Consider the following 25,086-nt stretch of genomic DNA (forward strand, 5'->3'; position numbering starts at 1 on the left):
AGAATCCAAGAGGGCTAAGACTCGGGTTTGCTACGGCTCACCCCATCCCCACGCGGGATTTCAGGCAGGCAGGACACGGGGGTGAGGGTTCAAGTGCCAAGTCTGTATGTGTTTATTCTGCAGACACATTCCTGAGTCCTTCATTTGTGCCAGGAACGCAGCGCGGGGAGGAGGGGAGTGGAAGCGTGTCGGTTCCCGGTGGGAGAACAGAGCCTGCGACGCCGCAGATCCAACCCCGGGCCTCAGTTTCCCCATCAGGGGAGCGCTCGCCCCGCCCCCGGGGCGGCCCCGGGAGCCTGCTCCGGCAGCGGGGACCCGCCCCGACCCTCCCCGGTTTCCGCCGCCCGGGCCACGTCCTCGGCGCCCCACCGGAAGCTCCCGCCGGGCCGCGGAGAGGCGGCGGCGGCGGCGGCGGCGGCGCCGAGGTTGGTTGCACTACACCCCGCCCCCACCCGCCGCGCCCCAGCCCCCCCCGCCGCGCCCCAGCCCACCCCGCCCCCATCCGCCCCGGGACTGCGGGCGGCTCCCCGGCCCCCGCCCCCCGCGCTCCCCGCCTGGGACGCGCCAGCTCCTGCTTGCTCGGCCGGGGGCTCCCCAAGCGCGGCCTCCCTCGCGCGCAGCCAGGGCCCTGGAATCCGCGCCTGCGGAGCCCGGCCCCGAACTCCCTGCCGCAGCCGCCGGGGTACCCCGGGTTCGCACATCCTTGTATAGTCGCGGGCGCTGCTCTGCTCCCAGCGTTGCGCAGGCAACTGGATATATGGCGGTGGCGAGACGACGGTCACCTACCCTCGGGCCGCACAAACCGGGTTGAGGGCCACAAACAGGCAACCCAGAATCACCGAGCCGGGTGGGAGGGGGCTGTGCTCGTGTTGTGGGACGCAATGGGATCGCAAAGCCAGGTGCCTAACCCCATCCTGAGGGCGGCCCACGGAGACTCCCAGGGGAGGTGGGGGATGGTCCAGGTGCGCCCCGAAGGACAAGTGGAAGGCTGGGGAGATGGGGGTACGCGGCGCAGAGACTCCGCGTGTGCAGAGCCCCCAGAGGGCGGAGCCACAAAGATGGGACCGATGGAGGTTCAGGGTGGAAGAGAAGGGGGTCAAGGAGACGATAAGGAGCAGAGAAGGGGGCAGGGGACACGAGGGGATGCGAAAAGGAAGGGATTCCGTAAGGAGGGGCCAAGACTCCTGTCAGGTGCTGGCCAGAGGGCTGGCTGGATAGAAACTGGGACGGGCCCAGGGCATTTGGCCACCTCCACTTTGAGAACCTTGGGGAGATTCCAGTGAGGAAGCAGAGTGCCTGTGGAGACAGTCCTTTCTGGAAGTTCCTTTAAAGTGAGGAGAGAGTGTAGATGCGGGAGAAGAATTTGGGATGAGGGTGAGGAGCCTTTTAAAGCAAGTGTGTGGTTAGAAGACAGGCTCTGGGTTCTGAAGTCCCCACCCTTACTCACTGCAGTCCTCACCACTGTGAAACCTTTGGCAAGTCACTTAACTTTGTGCCTCAGTTTCCTCCTCTGTGAAATGAGGATGATGATGACAATACCTGCCTCACAGGGTTTGTGTGAAGGTTAGATGAGATGGCGCCTGTAAAAGTACTTAACACACACTAAAAAGCAGTACCTGTTACTATTCACTTTTATGATTAGAGCAGTTTGAGCGTATTTGATGCTGATAAGAAGAAGCTGCTGGAGAGGGAGGCATTGAAGACCAAGAGGAGAGAAAAGGGACTAGAGAGAAAGCGTTGGGAACTTGGTGGGGAGATGAGTCTGGGGAGTCCGTCTGTGCCAAACCAAGGGAAGGAGGAGGAGTGGGATGCAGGAAGTTTGCAGGTCTGGGGTATGCGGTGAAGGGAATGCCTCTCTGACAATCTTTTCTCTGAAGTAGGCCTCAATGTCACCTGCTGAGAGGGCCAGGCCAGGGCTGGCCCAGGTTGGGGTAGAGGTCTGGATTCACGTTCCAGCCAGAGGGTGCCATGCTGTCTTTCCCAGGAGCCCCGGAAGGTGTGCAGTTGAATCTACCTGGGGCCGGAGGACATCTGACCTGCCTTGCCAACTCGGGAGGCTCAAGTAGAGCTGATGGATGTGAAAACACTCCGTAAGCATAATTTACCATTTTAGCCCCTTTCCCTGATTTTGAAGGGCCGAAGTCATCGTCGGAATCCAATCTCGAAGCCTTTTGAGCACTTCTCGTGGGCCGTGCACCCTGCCCTGCTTTCACCCCTGATAGTCAGGTGAAGTCGGTATTATCATCATCCCCATTTACAGATGCAGAAACTGAGGTTCAGAGAAGTTAAGGACCTTGTCTCGGGACCTGGAGTCCCACAGACCTGGTGCTAATGCTGCTCCGCCACCCGGGGCTCTGTGACTTTGGCCTGGGCATCTTGCTTCTCTGAGCCGATACGTGGCTGCAGAAGAATTCCCAGCAGGTTGCTCTAAGGATTCAGAAGGAAAACGTCGTGCGGCGCACGGGAGACACGCCAGGAGCTGTAGTTCCCACACCACTGGGATCTGCATCCCACTTGGCTACTGAGACCAATGCCCTGTGACCTGGTGTCTGTTTAGAGGTTTGTTCTCAGGGCCAGGAAGTGGTGCTACCTGACCTGAGCATGTGGCCACTTATGACTTCCTGAGGGAGGCCGTGGGGGGTGGCCCTGAGCCGTCTATGATCTTGAGGCCTCGGACTTCAAAGGAGGGGAGGGCCCTGTGTCGTCACCATCACCGTCACTGACGAGGAATGCCATGGGCAGTTCTGGGCCATCAGAGGCCTCCCTGCTGCCTCGGGTGGCCCTGGCCATAGGGTTCCTGAATCTTCGAGGCCAGAGGGGCCTTGGAGACCACCTGCTACCACTCCTTATTTTACAGATGGGGTAACCGAGCTCCCCTGTGAGGAAGTGACTTCTACGAGCGACACTGCACAGGGCAGAGTTAAAGCGCCTGGAACTTGTGTTTTGGGACCTGCCTCCAGGCCCCTGGGGATTTCCACCAGAAAGGTGAGCACCCCCACCAAGAATTCTAGGCTGCTTGGAGGTCCAGGGAACACAGACATGTCTTTAGCTGTGGCTCTGTGACATCCCCTGGGGAGGAGGTGGAGGAAGCCAGTGGCAGCTTACAGTTCTCTGACAGGGGAACTCTGACGATTGTTCCTGAAAGTCCGTGACACGGTTCTTTTTTCTCTCTGACTTGCTCTCTTGCTCTCTCTCTCACTCTAAAGAATGACTGGACACTCCAGGGGCCTTCAGGCACCATCCAGGGGATTTTTTCACCACAAAGGGTAATTCCTGCCCCATCCCTGCTGTGACTCAGCGGTGACGTTGAACCACACAAACCAGAAAGAAGAAGATAAAGTCATCAGACTCCTGCTCACCAGAGAGGGTGGCCTGGGCCAGAACACACCTCTTCTCTCAGCACAAGCTCCACGAGGCTGGTGCCCTGCCCCAGAGGAGCTTAGACGGGCCCCCCGCCAGTCTGGGACGCCAGGATGGCCTCTGGCTCAGCCAGCAGCCCCCGCCCGGCCCCCGATGAGAACGAGTTTCCCTTTGGGTGCCCCCCCACCGTCTGCGAGGACCCATCAGAGCCCAGGGCCCTCTGCTGTGCTGCCTGTCTCTCTGAGAACTCGAGGTGAGGGGTCTGAGGACCAAAGGGGGTGGGGAGAAGGTACCAGGGAGGGAGCCCTCATGGGGGGCTTTGGGCAGGTGGCTTCACCTCTCTGGGCCTCAGTTTCCACACCGTTTCCACTGGTGCTGCCCCTCTGGCTATTGGTGGAAGGAGAAGTGGCCGCAGAAGATTGTCAGCTCCCACAGCAGAAGGCTCGCCGGGGCGGAGCGAGAGCCTCTGGGCCCATCTGGGCTGCTTACTTACTGTGTGGCCTGGTGCAAATTGCTTAATGTCTCGAAGCCTCAGCTTCCTTGTCTGTAACATGCCGTAAAGCTATTTTCTACCTCCCAGAATTGTTACAGACCCAATCAGTCTTATTCAAAAAAGTTCATATAATAATGAACGTAAACTCCCTTAGTAAAGAACAAACTTCTGTACAAATATATCTCCTTCTACAATACTACCCATCACCTCGTTTGCTGGGAACCCTTTTAAAGGTGACAAAGTATCTGTTTATATTATATATATACAATGTATATTAATATGTATATGTTTTATACAAACATGTATATAAAATGTACATTTTTGTATGTATGAAATGTATATATATCATATATATGAAAATATGCATGTATTTGTATTTAAAATATAAATAACTCAGATGTGACATCAATACGATCATCAGCATCCTGCCTTAAGCAACTGTTACACACCCATTGTGCACCACATGCTCTTTCTTTGTGTCTTCAGAAGAGCCTGGAAAGGTGGATCCTGTTATTATCCTATTTCACAGATGAGGACAGTGAGGCCTGATGGAGCGATCAGGTCGGTTTGCCCAGGCCAGTTTCCTGGCAAACGTGCTCTTAAACTGCCATGTGCCCCCAGTGTGACCTCTGTTTGGGGCTTTATAGCTTAAGAAGTGGGAAAACTGAGTCAGACGAGTGAGAAGTTCAAAGCTTTGAGAAGGGGGAAGGCTGTGAGAAGAGGCGGCAGAGGTTGTGGCCATGGAAAGGCCAGGTCAGGGGTGGTGGAGCAAAGCTTGACTGGTTTAGCATCAAGCTGATTGTTCTGGGCTCCTCTCAGGCTTCTGAAACGGGTCTCTTGCCTTCCCTCCTCATTCTTCCAAAACCTGGCAGAGGGGAGGGAGATGACTAGGTGTCAAAGGGACCCAGGCCTGAGGTCTGAAGAGCTCTGCCCAGCTCTGCTCCTGATCCACTCTCCCTTGGCCTATCCATCCCTCCTCACAGGCCTCAGTTCCCTCCCTGCAAAATGGGTGTGACCAGTAGCTCTCACGGTGGATCAGAATCACTTGGGAGCTTTATAAAAGCACATATGCCCATGGGTCACCTGGTCAGAGTCCGACACCCACTCCTGGTGAAGAAGCTCAGGCTAGATGTCCTCTGAGGTCCCTTCTTATTCTAATAGGCCACGGTCATCTGTGATGAGTAAAAACAAGAGACCAAAACCTAGTAGAGGAAGCTGCAAAGAGCAAATACAGTCACACTTCCACAATCCCTTCCCTGAACCCCTGGGTCAGATGTCTTCTGGAATTCAGCGTTTTTTCAGATTTTAGGAGAGCGGGTCAGTGCATTCGTACACAATTCTTCCAGCGGAGATTGAGGCAGCACCTTGTAATCAAGCATATTAGTATTTCTGCAATGGAACATATAACTCTTCATCCTAAGTGGGTTGAGTAAGGGCTCCAACAGCCTGGGGTCACTTCAGCTCAGTTTGGGCTGCCAAAGGACTCACCGCCGGCTCCAGGCAAATGTTGGGTGCTCAGGGCTTTGCGGGTTTGGTGGCGGGGAGTCCAGGCTTGTGGACCTGCACGCTCACTGCTGTCAGCCTCCAGGCTTCAGACGTCAGCCTGGGCTTTGGAGCTCTCGGGATAGGGGCTGGTGCCAGGGAGTCAGGACTGCCTCACTCAGCGCGGTTGGTTTGTGTGTCCCCAGGAACGGCGAGGATCGGGTCTGTCTCAAATGCAGAGGGGACGACTCCCAGTCTGTGGGCCCAGGAAGCCTGGTGTCTCAGGAGAAGGTACGTTTGCACAGCCAGGAAAGGGGATTTGTCCGTTTGCTCCATTGGTCGAGGCCAAGTAAGCAGCTGCCTGTGCAGCAACTGGCGGGAGCCTCTGCCCTTGTCTTCAGTCTGGACTGAATTCTGTTCATAAGAGGTAAGGAGACTCATGTTCACGGTGGTGGCGTGACTTGCCCAAAGCCACCGGGCTAATCTGCGACAGATTCAGGTTGAGAACAACAGTCTCGGCCAAGCATCCACATACGATAGCCGGCAGGCCAAATCCGGCTTGCCACCTGCTTTTGTATGGCCCACTAGCTAAGAATGGTTTTGTATTTTAAGTGGTTTGCGAAAATCAAAAGAAGAGTGATATTTTGTGACATATGAAATTCAAACCTTTGTGTCCATAAAGAAAATTGTATTGGTACACAGCCACAACCCATGCATTTATGTGTTGTGTGTGGCTGCTCTCACCCTGCAATGGCAGAGTTGACTAGTTACAACAGAGGCGGCAAAGCCCAAAATATTTGCTATCTGGCCCTTAACAGGAAAAGGTGGCCAACTCTTGATCTAGACAGTTCTTTCTGCTCCTGTCTGCGCTCAGATGGGGAGAGGCCATTCTCAGCTCAGCTCTCAGGCCCGCCGAGCTGTGCTTCCAGGAATAAGAGACAGCTTTGGAAGGGTGAGGGGCCAAGGAGACATCCCCAGGCACCCCAGTTTAGAACCCCAGCCCTTCCAAGTTAGAAGGACCCTCGCAGGTCCTCTGTCCAGCCCAGAGGTCCCCACAGTCCAGCCAGGATTGCTCTCCCACCAGTTCATGACCAAATGATAAAAATAAGGAAATTGTAGTGAGTTTTTCTTAAAACTAAATTCATTCCATTTATAGAATCAACGTTTACTCTGAGATTGTGCCCTTCCTTTAATGTCTTCATATAACTGAAATGATAGTGATGATAGATGGCAGAATTTTTGGTAAAGCTTTTACTTGGTAAAATTAAAATATGGCAATCTTTATGTTAGTCTGTCAATTTAAGAAAAAACACAAAACTTGTATTGGTCCATGAACCGCCATCTGTAAGAACCACTGTTCTGCATGTAACCTCCTCATCTTCCATGTGGGACCCCGACACCCACTGGGGGGGTCTCAGTGTGGAGCTCCCCAGTCACCAGGGTCTTGCCCACGGCCACCCTCACTGTCCGCCCTGTTAGGCGCCCAGCTCATTGCAGCCTCTTGCACCAAACCCAGGGGTCAGGAGCCTGGTGCCCAGGGATGGCTCTGTGTAACTCAGTATGTTGCCTGCGATGACTCCCATGCCTGTTTCTCAGTCTGTAAAATGAAGAAGCTACGTTGGCTCCGCAAGGCCTTTCCAGGACCTGTGATGTACGGCTTACTGGTCAATGGCTGGCAGGACGACCCTCCCTCCCACCTGTGGGAACAGAGGCAGGCGAGCCTCCACACCTCCTTCTCCCTTCTTGACTTCGGCCCTTCTCCTTCAGAGAGTTGGGGGAATTTCCTGTTCCACCCAAAGCTGGTTTTGAGCACTCTCCTGCCCCCTACTCAGCAGCCCCTCCTCCCGCAGACCCTCAAGGGACTAATAGTAAGGGTCCAGTGAGTTTTCCCAGGACTTTACCCTCCGCCGCGTGGTAAGAGGTAATAGGATAAACTGATCCGTGGAGGCACTTCCTGAGCCTCCCTCTTGGGCATCTTAGTGGACCGGCCATGAGCCATGAGCCAAGAGCAGACCCATCACTCTTTCCATGGGCCACCTTGCTCCCCCAACAAAAGGGAGGGTGTGGCCAAATGCTTCCTAAGGCCCCTCCCTGCTTGAATGCTCCAGGACTATTATTTTTAACTTGTTCTGTTTTTGCCTCTTAACGAAACTAATACACATTCATTGTACAAATCTTAGATAATATAGATGAGATATTTTAATATCTCTTAATCCAGTGATTTTAATGTTTTCATCTTTAATGTGAAATCAGATGAGAGTAGAAGTGCTGTTATTGAAAGGGAGAGTGGAGTCGTGTCCTCTTAGTTTCTCTCTCCTGTCCCAGCCCCCTGGGGATTCTGGGAATTCCTAGGGCCCAGCAGGGCACAGTTTGAAACTGGCTGCCTTAAACCAAATGAAGTAACTCTGATGGTGGAATTCCAGGCACTCTAGCAGGCATTGGGGTGGGAGGGGTGCTGTCTACATTTGGGGGCAGAGGCCTCTTGGACACAGGCAGACCTCTGAGAAGCATCACTCTCCCCCACCCCCGGCTTCCCGGCCTAACACAGTCATCACTGCACCCCGGTGGAAAGCTGGGGAGTGGGCGAGCCAGTGGTCTGACACCTGCCGAAAGCCACATAGTGGAAAGACCAGGGACTCCTCTGGCTCCTGACCCTGATGGGGACTTTGAGGGACTTTTGAGCAAAGGAAGGCAGCTGATTATAAGTTAATACTTTGTGTATGTGGCAATTCCAAAGTTCATCTGTGCATCTGGGGAAGCCTAGGAAATGGAGGTAGGGTGGAGGGGCCTGGCTGGGGACCAGCTGAGCTGAGCCCGGAGCCGCCCATCCTCACGGACACTTTCCATGCCATCTGCTTATCACTTTGTGCTCTTCCTCTGACTTCATTAGATTAATCTCTCTCTAAGAAGTGCTTGGAGCCATAGACGGAGTGGCTAATGTCAGAGGAGATATTAAAGGATTACCGTTGACCTAGTTAGAGCCTTGGTTCTTGCCGGGAGAATCAAGATCTTCCTACAGAAGCGACAGTGAAGTAGGGGACGACCCAGTGGCTGGAAAAGAAGATTTCAGTTCTGTCTGTCTGCGACCCTGTGAATGGGCTCGTTTCTCCCACTCTTCCCTCTGAGGCCACTCAAGAAGGTCAAAAGCAAGCTGGCCTCAGAGTCTGGTGGCTTACAATAATGCCTTAACTTATTCTACAATCAGAAAATGACAAGAGGTCAAGCTGTCTGGTCTAGTTTCCGTTCTGTACTGGATTCGTGCCAGGTGGCTTTATGTTCTCCCAGTGACGGGGAGCTCATTACTCTGTGCAATGACCACTTTCCCTACAGGGGACTCTGACTGTTGTACCATTTTCCTCTTTATTTGTGCTGTACTCCCTTGGGGCCACAAAAGGCGAATCAGTCAGCCTGTTGCCCCTAAGGCAGTCCTGCCTCTGTGGGAAGACACTGACCACGTTCCTCTTGAGTCTGTCCCCAGTCTTTATGCATTTGGCATAACTGCTCCCGTTTATTTGTGTCCTTTCAAGTGTGATGCCTGGACGTGAATCCCCGAGCCCTTACACTTCTGAGCTTGACACTTGCATCTACCCTCGTCGATCCCATGACATCCTGTGTCACCACCTCCTGCCTCCTAGGCTAGTGATATTCAAATGTTTTATGCAGGTTAAAATAACACAGTCAGCCCTAAGTTCTGGAATCCACCAAGTGCTATGGAAAAACAGGAATGAGCAAGACTACTTCCAATTGGGAAAATCAGGCAGGGCTTCCTGGAGGAGGTGGCAGTTAAACTGAGCAGAACTTGGCAGAGAGGAAACTGGCCCAGTTACAGAGGTGGGCAGGAACTGGCGGGCAGCGACAGACTGACTGGGTCCACTCTATGACTGTAGAGTGCTTCTCCCTCAGCACTAGCTGAGACCTGATCAAAAACGGCCCCCGTGGGCATCTAAGACCTCAGCCAGCCTCTGTGCCCAGCGCAGACCCTCTGTTCCGTGCAGTGGCTTCACTGAGGCAGCTCTCATGCTCCTGGCACCCTCTTAATGCTCACATTCTCAGAGGCCCACAGGTCCCCGAGTGGGGGCCTCTCGCTGGGACCCTCTACTGACCCCGTCACAAAGGGCCTGGGTAACCAGGGTGGCCGGGAACACCGCACCCCCCCCCAGACTTCTCGGACACAGACAGAAGGACGAGTGTTCCCTCAGGGCTGGGATTTTGTTTTCTCTGTTTCTGTTTCCTCCTCAGAGGAAATTCCACTGCAAATTTTATTTTTAGCAGTTTGCAAGCAATGAGGTAACTCACACAGGGGCCGCTTGTGGCACCAGACACACACCAGGCTTGGCCCAGGACAGATGCCCTGTTCTTCCTCTGCAGCCCCAGCCTGCTTCCCTCTCCTGTCCCCTCGGTCCCCAGCCTTCAGATGAGGCCGCCCTTTGGTCAAGGTGAGGACTCTGTAGTGAGGAGGAAGGACCCTGGATGTGGACCCCAGGCCCCTGGCCTCTCCCTGGCCTTTGCCTCCACCTTGCATCCCCTGCTGCAAGTCATGGACCATCCATGAGCTTTGGCTCCTCCACCTACGCAAAAGAAGCAGAACCTCAGAGTCCCGACCTCCCCCTGGTACTGTGAGATCCGATGGGGTGGTGCGCACAGGGGTGCAGGGAAAGCAGCAAGCCCTTGCCAGGTCTCTAACTATGGGACAGAGGACCCGGATTCTGGTCAGCTCCTCAAATGTGCAAGCTTGGTGTGCCCTCCGGCCAGCCGTTCTCTCACTTTGCCCATCTGTGTGAAGGTGAAGCTAATTCTGCCCTGCCTGCCTCCAAGGATGGCTGCAGGGACCCTATGAGATAACACGCAAGGATGCCTCGGTCCTGTATAAATGCGAACACACTGAGGGATGTTCCTCACTCCCCGAGGAAACCCAATGGGAAAATGGAGTCTTACAGAACTAAGAGTTTGAGATGGGAAGATTAAATGAAATGCATGTATATGGCAGCCATTGGGATTGGGGGTGGGGGTGGGGGGGAAAGATGTCCCAAGGGCAGTGCTTAATCTATTAGGAATAAAAATATTAGTAATAGTAAGATTCCTAGTAATAATAATGGCTAACATTTAGGGAGCACTGCGTTAGGCAGAATGATGTTCCCCGAAGATGTCCACGTCTTGATCCCCAGCACCTGTGACTCTGTTACCTTAGTGGCTGCATTGATCTGCTCGGCCTGCCATAGCAAAGCACCACAGACTGGGTGGCGTAAACAACCAGAAATTTATTTTCTCACAGTTCTGGAGGCAGCAAGTTCGAAACAGTGTTGGTTTCTCCTGAGGCCCCTCTCCCTGGCTTATGGATGCCGTCTTCTCCCATTGTCTTCAGGTTGTCTTCCCTTGGTACATCTGTGTCCACGTTTTCTCTTCTCCTGAAGGCACCAGGCATGTTGGATTAGGGCCCGTCCTAATGACCCCACTTTAACTTAAAGACCCTCTCTCCAGACACAGTCAGGTTCTGGGGGTTAGGACTTGAAATATGGATTTTGTGGGGAATCCAGCTCAGCCCGTAACAATGGCAACAAGAACTTTGGAAAGTGATTCAAATAAGGGTCTTGAGATGGGCGATTACCCTGGATTCTGTAGCTGAGTCCAGTGTAATCACGAGGGTCCTCATCAGAGGGAGACAGGAGAGTCAGGTCAGGGAGGGATCGGAAGATGCTCTGCAGCTGGCTTTGAAGATGGAGGATGGGACCACAAGCCAAGGAATGCAGGCGGCCTCTAGAAGCTGGAAAAAAAACAAGGGAACAGCTTATCCCCTGGGGCCTCCAGAAGGAACACAACTGCAGACACCTTGATGTTAGGACATCTAATCTCCAGAACTGTAAGATGACAAATTTAGGTTGTTTAAGCCAGTAAGTTTGTGGTGCTTTGTTATAGCAGCAATAGGTGACTAATACCAGAATTTACATGTATTATCTCATTTAATCCTCACAATAACTCTGAAGTGGGGGGTAGTAGTATTATCTACATTTTGAAGATGAGGAAACTGAGACTTAGAGAGGTTAATAACTCTCCCAGGGCCACACAGCTCGTATTTGAAGCGACAAAAATGGGCTTTGCGCCCCAACAGGCTGGCTTCAGAGCCCACCACCTAACACCTGTAGCTCTCCAAGGAATGAATGATTGACTGATGATGGGACTCTGGGCAGCCTGGCTGGCCACCGAGGCATCTGACAGCCTCTCAAGTCACCCCTACCCTTCCTCTGTCAGCCATTGGAGGCTTGTCACAGCCCGCACGCATCCACGCATCATCTTAAGGATGACCCCTACATTCATGTAGCACTTTCCACCCTGCAACGGGCTTCCACTGCACAGACACGACACCAGTGCGGCTGAGCTGCCCAAAGAACACATCCCTCCACCTGCGGGGTGTTTTGGGAATGCCACTGACTTTATCCCTTTCACCTTTGTATCCCTCCTGTGACTCACTTCAGCTTAGAACCGCAGAGGATGTGAATCGTGGACTTGTGGGGAGTTTCAGGCCTGAGAGCTACCCCTGGTACCTTCACCCAGGAACCAGGGCTGCACCCAGCATCAGCCCCTCTGTTATTCCCACGTGTCGGGAAGCTACCTGCTGGGAGAGGCTGCGTCACTGCACGCTCCCCAGCGCCAGCACGGTCTTCCTGCCAAGGCTGCCCTCTGCCCCCCAAACATCTGTTTTCTATTCTTTTTTGGGAACGACTTGTGCTTGAAGCCCGGGGCAGTGGGCTGAGGGCGGATGGCCCTTTGCTGGGCTGTGCTCTGTGTCCCAAACCAACTAAACTCATTAAACCCACAGCTTATTTTACTTTGAAAGAATAATAACTAGTGTTGCTTTGTATTCGCTCGGTCCAAGAGGCCTCGGTGCTCCCCATCTTTCATCCTGAGCCCCATCATTCATTTTGCCCCATGAGATTATTCTTTAAAAAAAAAAAAAGTTCTTGGGAAATCAAGATATTTATATATGGTAAAGTTCACTCACTTTAAGTGTACAGTTTGATGAATGCTGGTAAATGTATACAATCGTGCAACCACTGCAGCCAAGATGGTGACTTTCTCCCCTGGAAAAAGCTTCCCTGAGGCCCTAGATAGTCAGGCTCCCCCGGCTGCAGCCCCAGATAGCCACTGGTCTGGTTTCTGCCACTATGGTTTGGTCTTTTCTAGAATCTCTTAAGAATAGAATCATAGCATGTAGTCTTTTGTGTTCAACTTTTGTCGTTTAGCATGTTTTTGAGGTGTCTCCACGTTGTTGCATATATTGGTGTTTTAGTCCATCTGATCGCTGATGGATAGAGATGTACCACAATTTGTTCACCCATTCACCTGCTGGTGCGTATCTGGATCGTTTCTAGCTTGGGCTATTATGGACAAAGCTGCTGTGAACATTCACATACACACATGGACATATGTTTCAGTTTCTCTTGGGTGAATTCCCAGGAGTGAAATGTCTGGGTGGTATGATAACTTGATACTCGTGGTTTATGAGTAAGTGACTTTATAAGTATAATTTAACTTTATGAGATATTTCCATAGATTTTCCCAAAGTGGCTGTACCATTTTGCATTCCTACTAGCAACATAATGAGTGTTCCACTTCCCCCACATCCTCACCAAAACTTGGTATTGTCATTCTGTTTTCATTCTAGCCATCTAGTGAGTAGATTGTGGTATTTCATTGTGGTATTTCATTATAATTTGCATTTCTCTGGTGACTAGTAATGTTGAGCATCTTTTCATAGGCTTGTCGTTTATGTGTCTCCTTTTGTGAAGTTTCTGTTCAGTATTTTACCCATTTTTGTTAGGTTGTTTATCTTCTTATTGTTGAATTGTAAGAGTTCTTTATATATTTTGGACATGAGCTCTTTTCAGATATGTGTTTGGGAAAAGTTTTCTCCCCGTCTCCCGTGGGCCGACTCTTGACAAGATAGTGATGCAGTGTGGGAGGAGCCCTGTGACTGTGCTCTTCTCCTTCAGCAGATCCCTCCTCCTCTGTGAGCCCCAGTTTTTTCATCAGTAAATGGGAACAAAAAATGTACACAGCCCTCCCCACAGTGTTTTTAAGGACCGTAGGAAGAATTATGACCATGAAAGCACTTTGTAAACTCCTCAGACCTGTACGTAGGTTAAGAGTGTTGTCCAGTTTCTGTTGAGTCCTGAGATCCTTCTGTATCCCGCCCCCCCCCCCCCAGCTGCACGTTACCTGGAAGGGAGGGCACTGCAGGGCAGGCGCGCCTCAGTGAAGGATGGATTGCCAGGGAGAGATCCCGAGGGGAACTGTGAGGAAAGTCCCCATGGGCTTCAGGAGGAGGGAGGCGCTCACTCATGCAGCCAGCAGGTTCCTAGCTCCTGTGCCAGGCGTTGCCCCCAGCACTGGGAACAAAGCCGGGACCCTCACAGAGCCCCCAGACCAGTGGTAGCAACCATAGAGTGAATGATGACTTCAGGGCTCAGTGGAACATGTCCTGATGGGAGAAGTGGCAGCACTGCCCAGGATCGCAGCCAGGGCCCTGATCCTGTTTTGAAGGAAGCTCACAGAAGGGCTGAAGTTCAAAGGGTGGAAAGGAGTCAGCCAGGCGGAAGGAACAGCATGTGCAGTCATGTGGCCCAGCCCATCTCATGCTCTGGTGGATCCTGGTGCTTTGCAGAGAGCCCCAGTGGTGGCCACTGGGACCCCCATACCATCCAATGACACGGTTATTATTTGCAGGACCTCCCGGAGGTGGCTGAGGCTGGAGTTGGGTGCCCCTTTGCAGGTGTCGGCTGCTCCTTCAAGGTAAGCATCTGAGTGTGAGACAGAGATCTGTCCACTACAGGCCCAGACCTCTGGATCACCCCACTCCAGCCCCTCCAGGATTTTCCCACAAGGTCAAGCTACTCCTCTGGATGTCCCTTACATGAATGACTCTCTCAAGCAACAAATCCCACTGGTAAATCATCTCCATACTCAGGGAAGTTCTTCTTAATGTCTCACCTGAGCATTGTAGCATCACTAAAATGACCCCACCCCCACCCCGCCCTGGTGCCTCTCTCCATGGTCCTGAATCAGCATGACACTCAAGGGCAGGGCAGACTTGTTGCTCTGGAGGCCGGGATGCACGTGACTCATGATGCCAGGGTCCTCCTCCAAATCCCCCTGCTGCACACAAAGCGACTTCCCCCTTGCTAGGTGAATGGATCTGACTCCTTGGCAACCTTTGTCGGCAGCACTCTCCGCAGCTCCCTGGTCCTCCCTCCACCTTCTCTGTTTTCACTGATCAGCCCTGTTCTCTTGGCAGGGGAGCCCAAAGTTCATGCAGGAGCATGAGGTCGCCTCCCAGGCCACCCACCTAAACCTGGTGTTGGGCTTCATGAAACAGTGGAAGGCCCAGCTGGGCTCTGGCCTGGGGTCCGGGCCCATGGCCCTGGAGCAGAATCTGTCAGACCTGCAGCTGCAGGCGGCCGTGGAGGTGGCTGGAGACCTGGAGGTCGACTGTTACCGGGCACCCTGTTCCGAGAGCCAGGAGGAGCTGGCCCTGCAGCACTTCATGAAGGAGAAGCTCCTGGCCGAGCTGGAGGGGAAGCTGCGTGTGTTTGAGAACATCGTCGCTGTCCTCAACAAGGAGGTGGAGGCCTCCCACCTGGCCCTGGCCGCCTCCATCCACCAGAGCCAGCTGGACCGCGAGCACATCCTGAGCCTGGAACAGCGGGTGAGCGTGGGAGGCAAGTTGACCTTCAAGGCCGGCTCAGGGGGGTGCCCTTTGCCCTATCATATCTCCAGAGCAGTGGACCTGCCTTCCTTCGAAGCATTCTCCCTGCTCAGAGCAGTCACTTCCCCATCAGGAAGTCTCTCTTCTGTGTCCTGAGACCTTCGAGGAAGAGCACGGAGTCAGAAGTTATAGTCAGGGCAAAACTCCCCCATGCAGTGCTTCATTTCCTTCGCTTGAACTTCTTCTCTTATGGGATACTCCGTCCCTAAGCTTCTCATTCCATTGCTGGACATTTTTCACTATTAGAGAGTTCTTCCTTATACTAGACTAAAACCAACCTCTCTGTGTCTTCCCTGCATTGTTCCTGGCTGTGCCCCTCAGGGCCCAGAAAGCAAATCTGACTTCTTGTCCCCATGGAAGCCCCTCAGAGATGAGCAGTCAGTGATTATATCCTACCTGAATATTTCATTCTTTAAACTAAATGCCCCCAGTGCCTTCATCAGAGCACACTGTTTTATGCTGTCCTCATACGCTCCAGCTCAGTCTCTAAGGGATTCCACATGCTCAGAGTGGAGGTCCCAGACCTACTCCAGATAATCCACATATCTGACAGTTCTTGGTTGAGCAGGGCTGTCCCCTCCTTTGTTCCAGAGCTTATACTTTTCTTAATATAACCAGTCATCATGCTAAGGTTGCTTTTTTTTTTTGCAGCAACATTACATCACTGTCTGATGTTGCGTTAGGCCTGGATTTTAGTTCCAGCTCCCCCATTAACTTGTTGTGTAGGTCTGAACAAGTCACCTTCCCCCTGTGGACTTCCACTTTCTCACCAGTAAAGTTAGGGATTCAGTTTTCTCTAAGGATACTCACTTCCCTACATGAGCACACCCAAGAATAAATCTGTATTCTTTCAAATGTCAATGGGGAAACCTACGAGAGGAGCCAGGTGCTGGGTTCAAGTGAGCCAGTAAAACCTTTATTTATGTACCTCTTGCCCCAGCTAGAAGGTGGGCTCCCTGAGGGCAGACCATGTCTTCAGTTCATCAGCAAACTTCCTGGCTCTGCTCTTACTTGCCAGACACTGTGCAAGACAGAGATAAAATGAGCATGGGCCCAGCCCTTTGTAGGGGAGACCTCTGTCTGGTAGGAAAGGCAGGAAAATATATCTCATAAAACTGTGGTAAGGGCTGACTAAGAATGTAGATGAGAGAGACCAGCTGAGCTAGGGCAGTGTTGAAGGCTTCCCAGAGGAAGGGCTCTGTGACCCAGATTCCTGATGGATGAATAGGAGTTTGGTGGAGTGGAGAAGGCAGGAAAAGGAATTCCAGGAGAGGGAACAGCACGTGCAAAGGCAGGTGCACATGCCTGCAGGAGGCTGGTCAGGAAGACATATTGTGGGCAGATCTATCTCTGTGTCCCTCCATCCCCACCCCCTCCCCAAGCGGGGTTCTGGTGTCCCTGGCTGAATGGGTGTCCCCACAGGTGCTGGAGTTGCAGCAGACCCTGGCCCAGAAAGACCAGGCCCTGGGCAAGCTGGAGCAGAGCCTCCGCCTCATGGAGGAGGCCTCCTTTGACGGCACCTTCCTGTGGAAGATCACCAACGTCACCAGGCGGTGCCATGAGTCAGCCTGCGGCAGGACTGTCAGCCTCTTCTCCCCAGGTACCACCTCTCCAGGGGCACAGAGACCATCTGGGGGAGGTTGGCCCCCTGGGCCCAGGAAACAGGGAGAGCAGTCAACTCTGGGACAGCCGTGCCGTGTCCAGTTAGACCGGTGTCCATCCAGGCCACCTGCTGTGCTGGGCCCACAGAGCTGGTAGACTCCCCGCTGAGCCACACAGAGCATGGGCTGTGTGAAGCCAGCACGCCCTGCACCTCCCTGAGCATCCGTCACGTTCTGCAGATGGGAATAAAAGTTGTCCTCTATTCCAGGTGGATAGCGGGTGTGAGAGTGTGCTCTGAACCAAAGCTTGTGCAAATGAGAGCACGGTTCTCACAGTGAACACCATGGGACCCCGGCCCTCGGGGAGCCAGCGGGTCTAAGTCAAAGAGTGTGCATTTGTGTATGATTGGGGAGCACATGAGTGAGCATGGAGTAAATTGGGCAGTTCTTACTCATCTCTGGACCTGGCACAGCATCCTGCATGAAGTGCTTACTCATTAGAGGTTTCCTTAGCTGATAACCGTTTATACAGCAGTGCGTGTGTTTGTGCAGAAACTGCTCAGACGTGGGTGCTCTTCCTCTCGCCTCATTCATGCGCGTCTGAGTGAACGGTGGGTCGTTAAGGAGCATTTCTGTCAGTGCCGATTTTGAGGACCCCTCACAACTGCCCCAGCTTCGTGCCTTTCCTGTTCCTGAGCTCCTCTGACGCACCCAAGACCCCCAGCGCTGGGGTCACTCCTCTCCAGCCTCCTGACGTTATGGAGGGGGAGACAGAGGCAGCGGAGTTTGCCCCACGCCACAGAGCAGGTCTGGGTCCCAAAGCCAGGCCCCGTGGGCTGCTTCTCCAGGCTTCCTTCCAAAGACGGAAAAGCAAGCAGTGGCTCTGGCTTCTTGTTCTAGAATATGTAAGGGGCAGACATGAGTCAGACTGTCAGCCCGTTGCTTCCCTGCCCCTTCCTGCCTGCCCCTACCCTCAACACACACACATCCTGTGCCCACTCGGCCCCTCCTAGAGGGGCCGTGTGGTAACAGCCCACACTCAGAGGGCCCTTTCAGCTGTCCAGGGAGAGAGTCCACAGGCCGCTGTGCTTAGTCACCAGGGGATGACTCAGCCCTCAGGGGCCCTTGCCAAGGGTGGAACTGTGAGCTGGCCCGCTCTCCCCTGGCTTCCAGGAGACCCCAACCACTTGACCTAGGGCAGCAGAAAGAAATCAGTGTTGGGAGATAGGAGGCCCTGGCCATAATCCTGGCTCTGGCCCCAACACACTGTGAGAGCGTGGCCAGCCACTTCCCCTCGCTGGGCTCTGTTTCCTGAATACGAAATGCAGGTTGGTTAAATCCAAGTGTGGTCCCAGGACCGGCAGCATCACCATACCCTGCCATCTTGTCAGAAATGCAAATTCTCCGTCCTCACCCCAGCACGACCCAGTCCCGAGCTCCGGGGGGGCTCTGCAATCTGTGGTTCTGACGGCCAGTGGACAACTGGGCTGAACGATCTCCTAGAGCTGGGTCCCCTCTCTGATGCTCTATAATCGAGAAGATTGCTGGGCTCCCACCCCACATTTCTTAGCTTTGAGCCACTGACCTTGGGCATGCCTAACCGCCAGTCCCAGTTTCCTCGTCTGCAAAGTCCAGCGCTCTCCAGCTGACTGTGGCTTCCGCATTTCAGCTTTCTACACTGCCAAGTACGGCTACAAATTGTGCCTGCGGCTCTATCTGAATGGGGACGGGACAGGGAAGAGGACCCACCTCTCGCTCTTCATCGTGATCATGAGAGGGGAGTATGATGCGCTGCTGCCGTGGCCTTTCCGGAACAAGGTATGGGCCCGGGGAGTGATGGGGTGGGGCTGGGGAACCTGGGTCCTGGTCCTCGTTTAGCCATGAACTGGCTGTGTCACCTGGGCAAGTCCTTTGCCCTCTCTGCGTTATCAGTTTCCTCTTTTATCAAACAAGAGCCGAGTTCACATCCGGTAGCCAAGGCTCCCTCCAGCATCATGAGTCCAGGGGCTAATGTGCCTGGACCAGCGCCCCTGGAAGACAGGTAGAAATGAAATCCACTTGGTGGGGTGAATAAGGAAAACTTCCTGGAGGAGGCGCTGTGGGGCCAGCCTGAACTGGCAGCATTTTCAGAAAAAGGGAAGGAGGCAGACACCACTACACACCTCTTAGAATGGCTAAAATCTAGAACACTGACAACACCAAATGCTGGCCAGGATGTGGAGCAACAGGAACTCTTCTTCATTGCTGATGGGAGTGTAAAATGGTACAGCCACTTTGGAAGACCATTTGGTGGTTTCTTACAAAACTAGCAGACTCTTGCCATATGATCCAGCAGTCACACTCCTTGATATTTACCCAAAGGAGTTGAAAACTAATGTCCACACAAAAACCTGCACACACATGTTTACAGCAGCTTTATTCATAACTGCCCAAACGTGGAAGTAACCTAGGTGTCCTTCAATAGGGGAATGGATAAATAAACTGAGGTACATCCAGACAACAGAATATCATTCAGCACTAAAAAGAAATGAGCCATCAAGCCATGAAAAGACATGGAGGAGCCTTAAATGCATATTATTAAGTGAAAGAGGCCAATCTGAAAAGGCTACATACTGTATGATTCCAACTATGTGACATTCTGGAAAAGGCAAAAATATGGAGACAGTAAAGAGATCAGTGGTTGTCAGGGGTTGAGAGGAGGGAAGCATGCGTAGGCAGAGCGCAGAGGATATTTAGGGCAGTGAAAATACTCTGTATAAGACCATACATAATGATAGCTACGTGTCACTATACATTTGTCCAAACCCATAGAATGTACACCACCAAGAGTGCACCTTGATGTAAACTGTGGACTCCGGGGGATTCTGATGCGTCAGTGTGGGTTTATTGATTGTAACCCGTGTACCGCTCTGGCACAGGATGTTGATAGTGGGGGAGGTTGTGTGGGGCAGGGGTAAGTGGGAAATCTCTATATTTTCCATAGTTTTGCTGTGCACCTAGAACTGCTCTAGAAATAAAATCTACTGAGAATATTTAAGAGGGTGGGAGAAGCGAGGCATTCTCTGCAGGTGGACAGCAGCAGCCAGGGGCTGAGGGAGGAAAGGGGGGGAGGGGTCGAGAATACGGACCTCAGCTGGGGTGGAGGGAGAGAAGGGAAGACAGGTAGTGCCACCGAGGTCTGGATATGAGTCAGTGGCTCAGTGGTTCCCATACATTTGGTGGAGATTTTAAAAATACCAACGACTGGGTCTCAACCAGGGTACATGGTGCGACCTGAGCTTTAGGGTCTTCAAAACCTTCCCAGAGGACTTAAGTGCAGCCAAGTTTGAGAGCGCGGCGGTGGGCGGTGGGAAGCCGCTTCACGTCCTGATGGGCATTTCAGTGATGTGCCAGGAAGGAGGGTTTGAGTCACCTGTAGATCACCAGCTTCCCCGGGGTACACATATCCGCCTTGTGCATACCAGAAGCTCCATTCATGTTTCAGGGCATTGACTCACAGCCCCTCAGTTGAAGGCCTATCTTTTCTTGCCCCAGGAGCTTCCAGCTATAGCTGACGGATCAAACCTTTCAGAGTGGAAGGGGCGTTATAGGTTATCCAGTCTGGCCTCCTTTGTCAGGGTTTCAGTCTCATCCTTAGCCCCCAGCAGCCAACCAAAATTGACTATGGCATCCGAATTCTCCCCTTCCTGCTGGATAGAACATCTGATCCCTAATCATAGGACAACCCCTGAAGCCTGCTCAGAATACCAGGTGCTTCCATTCCTGGGGTCTCGCTATGTGCCAGGTGTGGTCCTTACGTTGTTTCTTTGAGTCCTAATCAGTCAGAGCTCAAGGTCAGAGAGCTACACAGGTGATAGACCAAGACCCGGCTCTGAGCCTCGGTGCTGCTGCCCAGGGCCTGACCTCCCACTGCCCCTCGCCCTGCAGGTCACCTTCATGCTCATTGACCAGAATAACCGGGAGCACGCCATCGATGCCTTCCGGCCCGACCTGAACTCAGCATCCTTCCAGCGGCCCCAGAGTGAAACCAACGTGGCCAGCGGCTGCCCGCTCTTCTTCCCCCTCAGCAGGCTGCAGTCGCCCAAGCACGCCTACGTGAAGGACGACACCATGTTCCTCAAGTGCATCGTGGAGACAAGTGCTTAGGGTGGGCTGGGCTGGGTGAGCCACACCTGACTCCTGCGGGAGCCTCAGCTCCGACTGCGGCTTTAGCAAGATGACTTAGGTCCTGCCCTTGACGCCCAAAATCCCAGGGTGCAGTGATGGGCAGGGGCTGGCTTGATCTGAGCAGGACTAACAGATGGACTGTGGCTGGCCATCACCGTAGGGTGGCATGACCTTGGGCTGGGCCCACAAAGGCAAAGGGTCCAGGAGGAGGCGGTGGCAGGACTGTCCTCCTCTGCACTGACCACACTGCCCTGGAGGCCGGGGAGCCACTCCGGCCCTGAATGTTGAGGCAGGCTTTGACCAAGATGGGGAGGGAATAGGGACCAGGCCCGGGGCACGGATGGTGAGCTGGAGAGGCAGGACCTGAACCAAGAAGCTCTCAGGATGGGACACTCTCTGCAGGGCTACCACGGAGCACTGGAAACATGCTTGCTCTCTTCCTGCCCGAAGTCAGAACTGGGACCAGGAGGTGGAAGGGAGTGTACAATGTGAATTCAGTCTGTCCGTGCCTGGACTGAGTTCCCCATCACTGGAGGCAAGCAAGCAAAGCCAGAGGGCTGCACTTGGGGGAAGGCATCAAATTGGGGGTTGGATTTGAAGACCTTGAAGCTTCCTTCCACCCCAGAAAGTCTCTAGGTCTAAGCCTCCTGGCCCAGGTGAGGCCTAGGTCTGCAGAGGTTCTAGAAACATTCAGGAGCCTCATGCCCTCCAGCTTCCAGGTGGGCCTGGCTGGCCCACATGGCACCTGCCACCCTGGGCCTGGCAGCTCAGCTTCCCTAACATGCAGGGGCACACACAGGCCCTGCGTCCTGTACTACCACCAGCAAACACCCCTTCACCTCCTCCAGGTGAAACCAGGTCACTGAGCTCCCAAGAGCATCCAGAAGGACCGCGGAGGAGAGGGGCATAAGCTCTCCTCTCTCCCTGCCTGGGGGCCCCACGGTCAGCACTTTCCAGAATCTCATTTCACCTGGTTCCGCAAGGTACTCACTTCTCTAGTTGACTGATCAGGGCCTCTGAGCCCCTGAGCACAGGTTGTCCTTTTAAATATGGATAAAACCAAAGAAGGAATGTTTTTCATCTCGTGAAGTTTTCATGCAGTGTATGGTTGTGGGAGTCGGTCACTGAGCCAGTTGGAGAAGACCATTGCTGACTTCCAGGTGGCACTGTCAGTTTCACAGTTACCATCCCAAGCCGGTGTGCTGGCAGGAGCATCCCCTCGGCCTCAGCCTTCCCCTTTCCATCATGGGGACGCCCACCCCAGCCTGCCTCCCTTACTGGGCTCGTGAACCTCAAAGGAGATGCCACACAGGAGAGGCTGGAGAGAGAAAGGCCCCGGGCACCGTGGCCACCCACCTCACCCGTCATGGCCTGGCCGTGGCCCACGGTCGTCTTCTCTCCTTGGAGACCTCACACAACCACCTCCTGCAGAGACCCTCACCCAACTCTCCAGAGACCCTGAGATTCCTCTTGCCGCTTGGGGCTCCAGGTCAGGACCTCGCTCCTCTGCCCACCAGCCTTCTCACAGCTCATTCCTCCTCTACATGCTGAGGCCACCATCAACTTCACTCCTCACACCCTCAGGGTTTTCATCTGTGAAATGGGTCAGCAGCCCTGCCTGTCCTCCTGGCCCAGCATTTGAGAGGATTGTCCTCACGAAGGAGGTGAGCGAGCAGCTCAGCACAGTGGGCTCAACACATCAGAAAACCAGACCCAGCCTGGGTCCAAACCCGGCATCCCATCGTGCCTCAGCTTCATTTGAAAACGGGGGGTGGGGGGGGGTCATCCTCCCAGCCCTGCCCAGCTCGCAGGGTTTTCACGAGGCCGGAATATGAGAATGGCGCATTAGTGCTGTGTCTGCGCGACGGCATCGTGCCGTTGGCGACAGGCTACAAGCACGTCAGGGCTGCTTTTTCTTGTCCCCACCGTCGACAGCCTGTCAGTATTGGAGACTGACTTGCTTCCCCTTGACCCGTGTAAATAACAAGGGAAGGTCTGGCCTAGCGAGTGATGGGGACCTTGCCTCAGGGCTGGTGTCCTGACAAATAGCATCTTCATCCCTACTCAGTGAGTGCTGAGCTGACAAGGCATTTGTAGGACAAGCTACTGCTGGGGACAGCTATTCCTCTGTACCTTTGATTGCTTATTTCTCATGGGAAGAGACCTCTCTTTGAACAGTGTGAGTCACAGCCATTCTTTCAGCAAAGTTCTATTGAAACCTGCTGTGCTGGACCCTAGGGAGGGAAAGGTAACATGAGCCCCCCACCCTTGAGAAACTCTTAGTTCAGCAGAGGAAGTAGATACAGAAGTAGGTCATTGAAACTGATAAGAGAAGCTCAGAGAAAGCACAGGATCCCAGATCCACTGGGTGAAGCAGGGAAGGCTTCGCGGAAGAGGTGGCATTTACACTCAGCCTTAAAATATTGTGAGATGCTGAGGATAGGGGTGTAGGGGAGAGTAAAGACGGAGATGAGAAGCAGGTAGGGTCTGTGAGGCAGAACCCTGGGGGAGAGGCAGAAAGGTAGGATGGGCATCGAAGGCAGTCCCAACTGCCAGAAAGTAGGAGCACTGGGTGGGGGAGGTCCCAAATCACCTGCGTGACCCTCTGGGCTGTCAACAGCAGGGATGATTTCAAACAGTAGTTTATCTTCCAAAGAAGCCCTGTGTTAAGTGCACAAAACATCTGACATCTCGCCTCTTACAGGTGATTCAGGGGAGGGAGGCAAGAGGCAGGCAAAGCCATGTTTCACTGGCTCCTCCCCACCCCCCACCGTTTCATCCCCTCTTAGAGATTGGGAAGCTGAGACCGGAGAGGCCAGGGGCCTTGTCCACGTGGGAGCGGGGGAGGCAGCTGGAATCAGGGGCCAGGTCTTTCGCTTCTAGTTACTTTCCTTCCTCTTCAGGCTTCCTTTGGCTGAAGTCTGTGTCTTCAGCTTCAGTGAGGTCACACCTTCCTGGGAGGCCTTGGGAGGCAATGGGTCCCTCTGCTCCCAGCCAGAGGGCCAGCCCTGCGGGACCACCCATGTTAACCCAGCGGTGCCCGGGAGGAGAGGGTGGGCACAGTCAGCACCCACACCTTGGCTGTCACCGGCAGCTCACGGGCCACCTCACTGGTGTCCACAGGTGACCCTCGGACAACCCTGAGCAGTAGGGACAACTATTATGTATGCCTTTATTGTTGCTTTCGGATTGTAAGAGATATATACTCATTGTAGAAAAACCAGAAAACTATAAAAGTAATATACAGAAGGAAGTAAAAATCACCCATGAGCTCAGTGTCCAGAAAGTACTACGAGAAACATTTTAGTAAATTTTGTCTTTTCGAAACAGTGGATACAAACACACACATAGACTTTTAAAATGCAATTAAAATCATACTCATTACAGCATTATGTTCCTTTTTCACATAACGTCCCGTTATCACATTCTACCATTAGCCCCTTGGTATCAGCAAAGACACGGAAACTAAGACAAGGGAAGTAACTGGCTCAGAGCCACTCCAAATAAGTGCTGGAATCAGGGTTCACACTCAGGTCTTTTGGTGCCAAACCCAGGGCTGAAATTATTAAGACTGTTCTCAGATGGAGAAACTGAGGCACAGAGGAGGGAAGTGATGGCCTGAGATGGCACGACCAGTGTCTGAGAGGGGTGGGGCCGACGCGGGTCTCCTGGACTCCTCTGTCCAGGTGGGCTTGAGGAGTCCCAGCAGAGGGTTTGCCTTGTGGGTCTGGAAGAGACAGTGGGTCCAGAAGCTGGCGAGGGGGACACCGTGCCCACAGCCTGGGCCGGGGCAGAGGGGTGGCTCCTCTGCCTTCACGCAGCTGACCCCAGCGGAGCAGACAGGACCCCCTCTCCCTTACTTACCCGCGCTACTTGCGAAGCCTCAGTTTCCACTTTTGCCGTGTGGGTGAAAATTCTAACTTCATGGTGTTGTGAGGATGCCAAGGTCTCAGAAGCCACTAGCTTTGTACACTGTGGCATCCCGGTCTAATAAGAACAGAAACAAGAAGCCCAACCAGTCCTGGGGTGTCCAGCCGAACAGCAGCACTGTGCTGAGGGCTTGCGTCCACCATTTCATGAAAAACCCTCCAAGGAGGTGTGAGGGTGATGGTCTCTGTCTTATGGAGGAGGAAACCCAGGCTCTGAGAGGCAAAAATCCGTCACTCAAGGTCACACTAGGGCCAGAGCCAGGACTTGGACCCAGATCAGTCTATACTTGGTTC

General features: G+C 53.4%; 1 protein-coding gene across 8 annotated transcripts; it reads left to right on the plus strand.

Annotated features, from left to right (window-relative positions):
* The first annotated feature begins 286 nt into the window (after positions 1-286).
* TRAF1 (TNF receptor associated factor 1) lies at positions 287-24,250 on the plus strand. Of its 8 annotated transcripts, none has more exons than XM_044778930.2 (11): positions 287-425; positions 1,985-2,090; positions 2,261-2,559; positions 2,858-2,985; positions 3,207-3,613; positions 5,542-5,626; positions 14,057-14,122; positions 14,625-15,035; positions 16,518-16,695; positions 18,366-18,514; positions 20,624-24,250. In XM_044778930.2, the coding sequence occupies exons 5-11, from the start codon at positions 3,474-3,476 to the stop codon at positions 20,840-20,842; spliced, it is 1,248 nt and encodes a 415-aa protein (XP_044634865.1). In that variant the 5' UTR covers positions 287-425; positions 1,985-2,090; positions 2,261-2,559; positions 2,858-2,985; positions 3,207-3,473; the 3' UTR covers positions 20,843-24,250. The 8 variants fall into 8 exon arrangements, with proteins under 8 accessions (XP_044634865.1, XP_044634862.1, XP_044634863.1 ...); XM_070518859.1 differs by lacking the exon at positions 287-425 and adding an exon at positions 546-899 and having other exon boundaries at positions 1,878-2,090; XM_070518860.1 differs by lacking the exon at positions 287-425 and adding an exon at positions 553-899.
* The last annotated feature ends 836 nt before the right edge of the window (positions 24,251-25,086 follow it).

This window comes from Equus asinus, chromosome 10, assembly GCF_041296235.1.
Source record: "Equus asinus isolate D_3611 breed Donkey chromosome 10, EquAss-T2T_v2, whole genome shotgun sequence".
In the NCBI taxonomy this organism is placed as follows: Eukaryota; Metazoa; Chordata; class Mammalia; order Perissodactyla; family Equidae; genus Equus; species Equus asinus.

Bases quoted from the DNA above. Each gene is read 5' to 3' on its own strand.
- TRAF1 (XM_044778930.2), top strand. From the start codon at position 3,474: ATGGCCTCTGGCTCAGCCAGCAGCCCCCGCCCGGCCCCCGATGAGAAC. The intron at 3,614-5,541 runs GTGAGGGGTCTG...GTGTGTCCCCAG, and splicing joins TGTCTCTCTGAGAACTCGAG to GAACGGCGAGGATCGGGTCT. The intron at 18,515-20,623 runs GTATGGGCCCGG...CTCGCCCTGCAG, and splicing joins CGTGGCCTTTCCGGAACAAG to GTCACCTTCATGCTCATTGA.